Consider the following 12753-nt stretch of genomic DNA (forward strand, 5'->3'; position numbering starts at 1 on the left):
ACACTACTCTGATTGTAGATGTATTGGCTTCCCGTGAACAATAAATAGTTCTTGCCACATTATCATCAATTCACATATAATCTTAGGTGTAAATTCACAACCTTTTCTCACGTTGCTGTTTGTGTGGTACACCAAAACATTGCGAAAATGAATTAAATTAGAAAGATTTTGATCACATGAAGATCCTTGTGATCGAACAGGATTGTACATGGCAAAATAGGCCAGATGGAATCAATAGAAAGAAATAATTAAATTTACAGTCTAGTGTTTATATTATTATATTCAGGATTTTGGATTAAAATCAATCGACCAAAACTTACCTGTATTATTAGTGATCTATGTTTACACCTTATACATTATATCTCATTATTGTTAAAACTTTTGTCACCGAAGAAGGCCATTTGTTGAGCCGAAATATTTGCAATTATTGTATAATTTATATCATCTGTTCAGTTTTTCCATCTTTGTGCAATGATATTCAACACTTTTTAGTGTTTTGTTTTCCATCTTTTTATCGGTATTGTTACACAATCTTTCAGACTCATATAATTTTTCCTGTTTGTGTAGTATTGTCAATTTTGATGATCCAATACCTATTAAGTTTACTGGTAGGTAGATTCTTATAGACTCTATATATATATATATATATATAATTAGTTAAAACAGCTTTTCAAATTTCCAATGGTAAAATAATGTCATACCATTTTAAATTGTTTTAGTCTATAGTTGCATTATTTTCTGATTTTGAAAGTTTAATATTTTGCCTCATCTTCGCTAGCCAGGGTTACTATCCATTCCCCTCCTCTCCACGTGGAGATGAGGGGAATGGATCGTAACCCGTGGCAAGCGAAGATGGTTGTACAGATGTTTCTAAAAGGAGTCAATTTAAATTTTTCAATCAAATTGCTCTTTACGAAATATTTACTTAAGGAAAGTTATTTACTAAATCTATAATAAGTCATAATAGCAGCAACACATAATGAGGAACTCAAACGTTTACATGTCATCAAACAAAGAGAAATTGTGATGTCAAGTTAAAGGCCCTTGACATCAGAATGAATATACATTGATTACAACGAAACCTTGCCCTTGTGGTTATCAAGTTATGCATAAGTAACTATAATAACTTATAATAAGTAAGTAGGTAAATAGTTTATCAAACATTACATGTTAAAGTGTCACATATTGTTGACATAAAAATAAGCAACATCCGATTATATAAAAATATACAAATAAAGCAATATTAAATAACCATCCATAAAAAAACGACTTATGAGACACTATAAAACTTCAAATTCTATAAAAATTTAATAACAAAATTGACCATCAAAATTTCATAATCAACTGTATAAAAACAAATTTAAAATTGCAAAAGAAATATATTTGTTCATAACAGTTCATAATTTCAATAAGTTTAGTATCTTTATCTAAGCGCTGAAAATCTTGAATAAATGTAGAAAATACGTAAAAAAGATTTTATAATATTCTAAGTGGCCATGGTAAATACAGATAAATTGTATGTGTCTATCCCATATCATCGCGTGAAGCTATGTTTGATGTTTGAAGAAAATAAACAGCTGCGCCACGAGCTCATGATACGCCTGTCGTCTTGTGTGTAAAGTTTTATGCAATAATCATAGTTTCTGAGATACGGAGCGACATGTGAACAATCCCTTTTTTTTTTACAAAAAACTCAATAACTCTCAAATAATGTTTTGAATCATCACCAAAAAGTAAACCGATATTAAGATTTCAGCAGATTATTCAACGTGAAGAGTCAAAAATTAATTTTATGGTTCAATAAATTCAAAATAAATAATAGCCATTCATTACATATAACTAAAGTGTGTAAAGTTTAAGTAATAATCCATAAACAGTTTTTGAGATACGGCGCGACATGTGAAAAAAACACATCCCTGTTTTAGTTATAAAGTCCCGTAACTCAAAAAGTTTAAATCTTGTTTTCACCAAAAAGTATACAGATAGTTTGACTATCATAAGAAACAACTATTTAAAGTTTCATGAAATCTGGATAAGTGGTTCTAAAGTTACGGTGCTGAGCGAATTTGTGCCCAAGAATCCACCACCATAAAGTATATACAGTTTGTTATTTTAGATTATCACTCCAATGGATCGAGTTTTTGTTATTGAAGCACCCAAAGCGCAGCTACTCTGACCAATTAATTTCATGATTTTGCATTTTTGACGAAAGTTAAATGTTCGACCATCCACACACCAAGATATTTGTATAAATCAATATATTCAATATTTTTTCCAGAGTATCGGAATAAACAATCTGAACGTTGCATTGACTGTGGACGGAGATGGATAATTTAGTTTTACTTATATTTACGGATAACTTAGTTACTTAGTACATGTATATGAAAAACGTATGTACTATATGTGCCGTAGTGTGTTGCATTTCAAGGAGTTTGTTAGAACAGTGACTTGTAAATGTGTCCTTAATTGATTTCAATTTGCGCAATGACTACAAACCATTTAGATTAATCAGATAAAGTTTCATAGTTTAAAAAACAGGAAGTGTCCGATCAATTAAGTTCCGGTTCTATTACAAAAAATATAGTGTTTGGAGAGCAAATGTCCTATTGTGTTGCAGGTAAAAACGCGTAAACGTCCTGTGTCCATATGTAATAGAATGCTAGGTTGGGAAATAATTCACTTTGTCACCTCTAGATATACTAGCTATTCGTGATCCATCGAATTCTATTATTTTTCTAAATTTGTTAAATATCCTTATTATAATAATATTCAAAACTGACTGGTCAAATCTGTGACATTTAGTCCATAGCAAAAGCTTCCACAAGTCTTTAGAACATGGTTTTAAAAAACTCGGGAAAGGATGAGTCATGCAATTTTCTGTCAAGGCACATCCTACCCAGGGTTTTATTATCGTATTTACAACAAAAGGATTTCTAGAAATCACTATCCAACCACTTTCAAGTTCAGGATAATCATACAAGCATTCTGTTTCATCCAAATATCCAAAGGTATCTGACTTTGTGTGTTTAGACACTACCCATCTAGGGCTTTGTTGTAATTGGATGCCAACTAATTTCGTTTTTTGAAAAATGTAATCGAGTTTTTCTTTTATTCCACGATTTAAAAATCGTATGCATGAATCTAACCACATTACAAAATTAAAATCCTTCAAGACGTCGAAAATAATCAAAGGTTTCCACGCATAGGCTCCCAATAAGCGGACATGTGGTGGAAATTGGTCAAATTTAAACGTCCTTACTTCACACCTGCAATAATCTTTCATCGCTTCATTCTCTTTCTGTGTTAATCCAATGTCATAAAATATCACTTTTATATTCTTGTGAATTGGAATCAATTTTGTGTGAATTGACTTTATTAATGCTTGGACTTCATAGAAATGATCACTTGAAGCTGCGGTCACTATCACAGGTATATCATCATTTCTGTTATTGATCGAATCAAAATGATTAAATTCCACATCATGTTCATCTAGAATAGTATTTTCTACACACGGCGCATTCATATTTATTTTGTAGTTTATGACTTTTCGTATGTTTGATTCAAAATCTGGATAAAAATTATCAAAACATGTCTCTCTAGAAATGTTATATAGAACAGGTTTAATATATTTAGAGATATTTCTCAATTGCTTACCCCATGTTCCAATTATTTTGTCAATATCTTCTCTTTTAGCTATATTACATTTATCCGACAGTTTCCAATGCATTGGTAACATTAATTTCCCGCTGGAATAGTTGATATATTGCAATGAAACAATCCAAGCAATTAACAAAATTATAAAATATAGGAGAAACCTCCACAAAATATATCTAGGTTTGATGCGATACATTCTTTATTGTATACTATTATACACTAGTAATTATCATACTGTTACACACAAACGCCTTAAAGTTTACTGATGATGTACGTGTATCCGCCTTAGGGTTTATCAGTATCTATAACATCTATCTACGTAACGTTAAAACGATCGAACGACCAAACGCCAAGCTTCCCTACATATCAATATTGATAGGTAATGGTTTATGACCCATGGCGTATTTCATTTTATGTCGTATTAAATTTTATTTGCAACATATTAGAGTACTAGGTTATTATTTGAATTATACAAACCTGTTATAGTTTTAAGATTGGTTAAGCCAAAAAACAAAACTGTTTGACAAAAATATACAGTTCCACGTCTAGCGTCCAAGTATTTATAGCACCGAGTACCAAACATGAACCAAGTCAGCTAAAAAGCAGCGGCGGAAATCTTATAAATTTTCTTTGAGAATAAACAATCTTTAATTTTATGATTTGAAATTATGCATGTCTATCACCATATGCATACAATGAAGGTAGCCTATATTTAAATATATATATATAAAACCACGCTCACAGTATATATCAAGCAAATATTTTTTGTTAAAATCACCCGTTTCTGAAAAAAAAGAATAGTCAACTTACGATCTAATTGTTCTAAATGCTCAAAGATGTAAAACAAAACATCGATATTCGATTTTTAAAAATGTGAAAATGTGCAAATTGGTTACCAGTAATTTAGATCTTGAACTGAAAGTAACATTTTCCCAAATTGGTTGGGCTTCGTATAATGTGTTGAAAAGTAGAATATTTTAGGCTTATATGTAATGTTTACTTAATTAGATGAGACTTTCGACTGTGAAAAATGGCAGTGCATTTCATATCACAAGGAATTATTTCCACACCAATTTTACATATTTTCAAGCTGGAAAATGTGATACATCCCAACGGTAAGTCCTATGTCCTTGTATATATAAGAATTAAGTGGCCCCGAGTTTTTGTCTGGATCATAAATAAAGGAAGGTGAAAATAGTGAAAAAATGGGTACAATTTGGGTACCCATTCGTTGATGTAAAGAAATAGAATATTATCTATTTCACAACCGTCTTAATTGTTATCCTTTATCTATAAAGTAGACAGATGAATTATAGTACAAGAGTACTTAATCATATATAGTGCATCAGGATATGATTAAAACAAGTTAATTCGTATTTTAGGAAATGATAAGGATTACAGAAGTAAAACCCTTTTTCCGGTTTAACATTTGATAATGTTATAATTTGATACAAGTGACAAATAGGAATCACTTGTGTCGTTGTTGTTCAAGTAGTCTCTTGGACCCTTGCAGGATTATTGATACATATTATAACTTGTCTTAATTTTATAATCAAATGTGCAATACTTCCAAGAAATGCAAATCTGTGCAAGCGTGGATCTCTCTCTAGCTGTTTTGCAGATTAGATAATCTAATACAAGCAGAAATGATCACGTTCTTGTTCTTGGTATGAAAATCTTAGAGCTTTTATTATATATCAGCTTTATCAGGTTCACTTCTTCATCGTTCTGTCAAGCTCAAGTCTTGAAGAAGAATCGGTTAAGTTTTTGATTAATCCTTCCAGGCTACAAACAGCTTGCATTGAGAGAATTCCACTGCACTTGTACAGATTTGTCTTTCTTGGAAGTATTGCACATTTTAAAATAAAAATAAGATTCAAAACGTGCGTGTTGCATGCGGGTATGTTTTAATATTCACTCATGTCACTTAAGGCAAGACAATGATCAATTTATTTTTTTACCAAAAACTTGCTTCCTGCCATCAAATTAAACCATTGCAAAATACGTATGATAACATTACTATATCACCGAACCATGCGTGTATATCATGATTTATACTGCACTCGTTCTATTTGAGCAGTCAAAATGCGCTGACTGTATATTTCTATGTCATATTCAGTCACTGACCCGATTCACTTTTCCTCATGAATTTTAAATAGCAGTTGCCGAAACTATATTTAATCATGCATACGACCTCTCCAACCTGTTCTCGTTTCCGATGTATACAACGAAGCGTGGAACGACTCAAACTTATTTCCTTTACAATTTTTGGAAAAACATATTTCACTTGTTTATATTTTTTGTTTGAAACCATTAAATCATTATGTTTTCTGCTTATTGTGGATATCTTATTCCATTCTCAAACGAATTTGTTCACCATCGATTGTGGATTTCAACAGGTTATGTACATTTCATTGCGTTGTATATTGCTCCGCCTGATACCGGTATCTCAAGCCTTTATAAAGGGGGTTTCCCAATATTTAAATCAAATAAACAACATTTACACATCAAACAACAATTGAAATTTTTTTTTTTTCTAGATTGCAGTATAAAGACAATAATAGTGCGATGACTTGACATATTGATATAAGGATTCGGCCCGAAACGGGGAAAAAGCTCGGCAGAGCCTCGCACTTTACCGATTCTAAGCCTCATCCTCATATCGTTGATATATGTCAAGTCATTGCACTATTATTGTCTATATAATAGTCATGAATACAACACCGTCATTTATGAATACCATGGGTACAAGTATGATGACATTGGTAACAGACTACTGTACAATTCAATGTTTTACAATATAAGCCGACCATCTCTCATTTCCGTTATTATAAAGTAAACTAGAGGATGTACTAACATGTAGGTGAGGTTTAGGAATTTGTGTCAGTGGTTTTTTTTTACTATGATACAGGGTAAAATATTTTGCCCGATAACATCCGTTTGTCTTTTCATTTAAGACTTTAATAGCTCATAAAAGCTCATTAACAAAAAAATAAAGAGATTCTAGATTTCTTATACTTCGTAATGAGACCCAAATAGTTCCTATTCAAATAGTAGAGTCAGCCTTGTCCCGCCATTTAAAAAAATCAAATATCTCGAAAAGGAGCCCCATCCCCTATCAATATTTATAACTTATTTTGTTCATTAACTAATGGTGTCATACCACCAATTAAAAGTCCCTATCTGTTCAACCAAATTTTACAATTTTCACAGCTTTCTAAATATTTTACCTTAAGTTTAACTTCATAGAAACCAGGTATATCCTGAATCGTACATGTATCAGCTTTCTACATGCCAATTTTCAACAGATGTTTAAAATCATATAAAAAAGAAAAGGTCTTCCGAATAGAGGTACCACTAAAAATAACCCCTGGTTTTCTGGAAATCTTAAATTAGTATACTATGGAGTGCATTAATCCTCAATTTTAAATGCAAACTCATAAACAAGTAAATTTTAGCTCAAAATGGTCTTAATATATTTCTCTTTCACCAAAAGTTTCATTTCTGCCAATTTGTTGGTTAGTTTAAGTAAACAATGACATCAAATGCACTATTTTTTGTTCGAGTAGGCCTACTTTCACATACGTTCTAAATTTGAGGATGACACCTAATGCTCTGATCGACTTATTGTATCCCTTTGAAATTTTATATAGATATAGAAAGATATGGTATGAGTGCCAATGAGACAACTCTCCATCCAAATAACAATTTATAAAAATAAATATTCTAAATTTTTTTACTTCTCCTTGTACATCCTGGATGTCAGATAATTGTTTGATTTTGCCAACGTTAAAGCAATTTCATCATTAGTGGCACAGGCACTTGTTTCTAACCATGGGAAGACCCACTATCAACTTATATTAACGAGTGTTAATAGTGGGTTTCCCATGGATAGAAATAAGTGCCTGTGATTAGTGATTAGTTTTTTTTACTTTCAGTCTTTCATCTTATTAACTGCTGTTGTTATCTTTGCTGCATGGAATGTGTATCACTGATCAAAGGAGGAATTATCGTTTGTTAGGTGCAATGAACTTTACTTTTTGGTGTATATTTAGTTCAAAATAATTTTAAAGAGACACTTTAATAAAATACCATAAATGATGGGGGAGAGACACCCGAAACTCTATGTCACACTGAAGAAACTCAAACAACGTATTTCATTGTCACGTGTGAATGACTAAAGTCAAACGACAAATTCACGTGTTTTTTTTTTTTTACCTACATATATGTGTTGAAATTAAATCATCATTACACAATTTTAAAATAACACGCTATTAAATTTTGAGAGAAGTTTACATTTACACAATAGAACGAAATAATAAAGCAACAATATATCGAACAAAAAAAATATCATCACTGATACCACGGCTGAGTTAAAAAAAAAAATACCAAAAATATTAAAATCCATATCTGTTGAAATTGGTATTAAAATTAACTCAACGACATCGTTCCTGGTTTTTGTAAAACCATTCCATTTTGTTGCTTAATGCAAAGAACTCAATTATATTTGGTGAAAGTGAAAACAGCTCTTTAAATCCAATATTGTAAAATCTAATATATGTATGTGTGTATGTAAACAAAGTCAGTAAGTTTGCTATACCTAAATTTGAGGTAGAGCCAATTTGCCGGCAATTTGTTTCATTCGATAAGATAGGTAAAATCATGTTTTAAATAGCCCGCTAATAGATGTTAATTATAGTACATGAAAATACGTCACATCATCTATTTTCATACCTTGAACAGATATTCCTACAAAAACAAGGCCAAGACTATTGATTTTTTAATATTGATTTTATTTTATTATCAACATCCTTTATGCAAGGTGCCATACCACGTAACTTGTCAAGGAGCCAAATAATATCCAACAAATTCAAATAGTGATTTTCTCATTCTGAATATATGTATATCTGAATGTGTCGTCTATAAGATAAGATAAGATAATACATGTATATATTTTAACCGGAGAACATCTTACATCAGTTGGTCATAGATCACCCTGTGTTACTATCACATGTTATATTGCCTTTTCTGTCATTTTAACAAATCAGCCCTTCGTTTTGATACAGATGCATAACAGCTTCTTGATGTTTTACCTACGATTACTATTTGTAGTGTAACTGATTTGTTCTGTTGTGTTGTTTTATTTTCTGATGACTTAGGTACCGGTGTAGGGACGGTGGTAAACAATTCAGTACTAGTATCTATACAGTTTTTGAATTGTCGACAAAATCGCTGCATTTGTTACATATAATACCATGTTCAAACATTTGTCAAAAAAGGTTTCGAAAATTGTTTTTTGTTGTTTTGAAACTTGTATACAATGGCCTTATTTTAAGCTATGTGTATATTACACCCGCAACATGTAGGCTTCATTTCTATAGAATTAATTCTCGTGTTATTGGTTATGTACAGGCACCTACATCAGTTTGACAGTAGTTGCCCCTTAATATATGTAATAAATGTAAACACATGAACAGAAAGTAAGTCAAGAGTATGGAAGTCATATGATTGCACACAATAAGCAATACATTATTTTTTCTTTGATACATGTAAAATCATATACTAGTAAACTATATAGTCAAAATGAACCAGAATGACTCTATCAATTAAGCAAACATCCGAAAAAATATAATAGAAACATTAAAATTTAATATAACAACACAAAAAATGCAAGTATTCTGAGCGAGATTCGAACCCTTTCTTAGTATTTCTATGCTCTACTGATGGAGCTACCGCGATACTCATCATTTTAACTCTTATTAAGAAGCTATATCGGTACAATTTATCGATGTTACAATTTTTTCTTCAAAAAGTTGTTTTTTATGTAATAAGGACACACTAAACCAATTTCATTTATGAGGGAAACATTAGTATGAATAACAACAGTCATAAAAAGCATAACTTTTTGTTGGTTTGAAATGTCCTTCTGGGGGGATTCCCTGTTTTTTCCACCTAAAAACACCCGAAAATCCGCATATTGGACTTTCATCCTTTTTGAGGGTTAAATACACCTTATCGCTATTTAGTCCAATCCGGGAAAAAACAGTCATTTACCCAACTTCCTGTTTGGGTCATGCCGTCGAAAAATAGAGGTCATCAGTAGTGAGCTGAGGGAGGAAAAACTTTAGAAAGCGACCATTAAAAAACTTTGATAGAGTATGATTCATTTTTTTAACAAATTAAAATTGAAGTAAAAAAATATTTTGTATGAAGTATTTACGGTAGTTTAAACAGGTCTCATTAAAAAGTATCTTGCATTGTGCATTGTTTAAACAGGGTCCCAGATAGTTTCAACTGGATGAAAAAGTTGAGTAATTTTAGAACTTATCCGGAATGGAATAAATAGCGATTAGGTGTATTAACTATTGATCACATATACATGTATCATAATATATGTAAATCGAGATATTGATCAAAAAGCATTTTTATTTTTTGTTTTTATAGTAAATTTTATTCTGTCGGCACTTTTTGAAATTGACCCTTCTGTGAAAAAAATCCCCGGCAAATTGGCCCTTCCTCAAATTTCATATTTGGGAAACATGGTTCAAGCGTTCAAGCTTATTATTGTTCACTATTGCGTCCATTCTAAAGGTTTATTGGATTCTTAAAATTTGACCAACAAATTCTGGCAAACAGGTAGAAAAGTGTCGGTTTGGATGGACGGAATGTACACTGTATGAATCGGATAATCTTGAATTCACGTCAAGTCGGAATATGAGCTTTGATATAACATCCACGCCTTTTTTATCCGGATTTTTGTGACAAAAATGTCGGTTATTGATTTGGGGATGTACGGCGGGCGGCAATCAAATGTTGTCCGTGTAATTAACTTATGAACCGTTCAACCAAAGCTTTTAAAATTTTAATATGTTGTTACTGACAACTAAATGAAGGTCAAGTTCAATAATGGCGATTTTGACTTTTACCGTTCAGGAGTTATGGTTCTTGAAAGATTGAAAAATGGAGTTTCCAGTCGTGTCCGTGCATTTACGCATGAACTGTTCTACCGAAGCTTCCCAAATTTTTATATGTTGTTACTGATGACAAAATGGAGGTCAAGTTCAATAATGACGATTTGGACTTTTACCGTTCAGGAGTTATGGTTCTTGAAAGATTGAAAAATGGAGTTTCCAGTCGTGTCCGTGCATTTACACATGAACTGTTCTACCAAAGCTTCCCAAATTTTAATATGTTGTTACTGATGACAAAATGGAGGTCAAGTTCAATAATGACGATTTTGACTTTTACCGTTCAGGAGTTATGGTTCTTGAAAGATTGAAAAATGGTGTTTCCAGTCGTGTCCGTGCATTTTCTCATGAACCATTCAACCAAAGCTTTTGAAATTTTTATATGTTGTTACTGATGACAAAATAGAGGTCAAGTTCAATAATGACGATTTTGACTTTTATCGTTCAGGAGTTATGGTTCTTGAAAGATCGTAAAATGGCGTTTCCATTCACGTTGTTGCATTTACTCATGAACCATTCAATCTAAGCTTTTCAAATTTTAATATGTTGATACTGATGACAAAATGGAGGTCAAATTTGATATTGACGATTTTCACTTTCACCATTCATCAGTAATGGTTCTTGTGATATTGCCAGGACACAAATAAATGTTAATAAATCCGGTTTGCTGTCGTTGTGACATTCACAGATGAACTTAAACAAAAAGAACAACAACATTTCCTTAAACTTTGTCTTTAAATGGCCTTCACCTTTGAAGTTGAGAATCAAGTTGATGATAACAGTGCAACAGTAGTTGACTGATGTTAACATCACAAACATCAATTTCATTTTAGGCCGTTGATGAAGATTTAAGTCACACACATTGATCATCATAAACAATTCATTAGTATAACAGTTGCATTCCATTATATTGACAACAATGTGTGATAAAAACAAATTTGAATTGTTTTACATTGTCATTTGGGGGTCTTTTATAGCTGACTATGCGGTATGGGCTTTGCTCGTTGTTAAAGGCCGTACGGCGACCTATAGTTGTTCGTTTCTGTGTCATTTTGGTCTCTTGTGGCGAAGTGTCTCATTACCAATCATACCACCTCTTTTTTTTTATATGTACAATAGGTCAAAATGTCAAAAATAGGGGTACAACATACAACATTGTGTTCAGTATAATGTTGAACTATTCCGAGGAAAAGGTCGGACGCTAAGCAAAACATCTCGGCTACATGTACATGTATCACTGCTTGAAAACATAGCAGTCGTACTTGAATGTGATATTGTTTACTTTATTCTCGTCATGATTATGATTGAAATATTTGTCACTGAATATTGAGCATGACAAGAACGATCCATTACCATTGACCTGTTATCACTTAATGCTATGTCACTTCTATAAGAAAATAATAATAATAATACATTTAAAACTCGATCTCAATAATGTTTATTGGTTCACTGTGGTTTACTGTCAGTCTAGTTCATTTGAACAGACAATGTACGGGTTACGAGACAAAAAAAGAAAAAGAAGTATAGATAGGAATTACGGCTTGACAGTGTGATTTTAAACTGTGCTTCTCGTTTTTTATAGATAAGACAGTTACTTTTTTCTGTTTGAGTTGTTTTACATAAATTCTCACTTGAATGGAGAGCTGTCTCATTGGCACTCATACCACATCTTCTCATATTTATATTTAAAGTAGTGATATGCATAAAACGTTTACGTCCATTAGACATTAACCAAACAAAACAAAACATAGTTACCCCACCCCCACCCCTACACACACACACACATACCACAAGAAAAAGTTTTATTTATAACTAAACACAGCCAATGACGTGTTTCCCAAGTTTATAGAACATCATCAACATATGGTCGAGATTTTTTTTACACACACCATCTATAAAAACAAACAATGTAGAACCACGATACGAATTATTATGATAATAAGTCATTTAATACTGAAGCTGTATTTATATTATCTAGAACTTTTTGATAGGAAATTTGACTGATGGTCGACATTGACACATTGACAAAATTATGGTTTTCATCTTTTAACAAACAAAAAAATACTACAGGAAGGGGCTGATCCCCCAAAAACATTTAGACTAATAATTATGTAAAGTAAATTTTAAGTTT

At 31.8% G+C, this 12753-nt stretch overlaps 1 protein-coding gene across 1 annotated transcript; it reads right to left on the reverse strand.

Annotated features, from left to right (window-relative positions):
- Nucleotides 1-903: 903 nt before the first annotated feature.
- On the reverse strand, nt 904-3957 carry LOC143079097 (uncharacterized). Its single transcript, XM_076254271.1, has one exon. It carries the CDS (start codon nt 3848-3850, stop codon nt 2660-2662), a length of 1191 nt encoding a protein of 396 aa, XP_076110386.1. The 5' UTR covers nt 3851-3957; the 3' UTR covers nt 904-2659.
- Nucleotides 3958-12753: the final 8796 nt, after the last annotated feature.

This window comes from Mytilus galloprovincialis, chromosome 6 (genome assembly GCF_965363235.1).
Source record: "Mytilus galloprovincialis chromosome 6, xbMytGall1.hap1.1, whole genome shotgun sequence".
In the NCBI taxonomy this organism is placed as follows: Eukaryota; Metazoa; Mollusca; class Bivalvia; order Mytilida; family Mytilidae; genus Mytilus; species Mytilus galloprovincialis.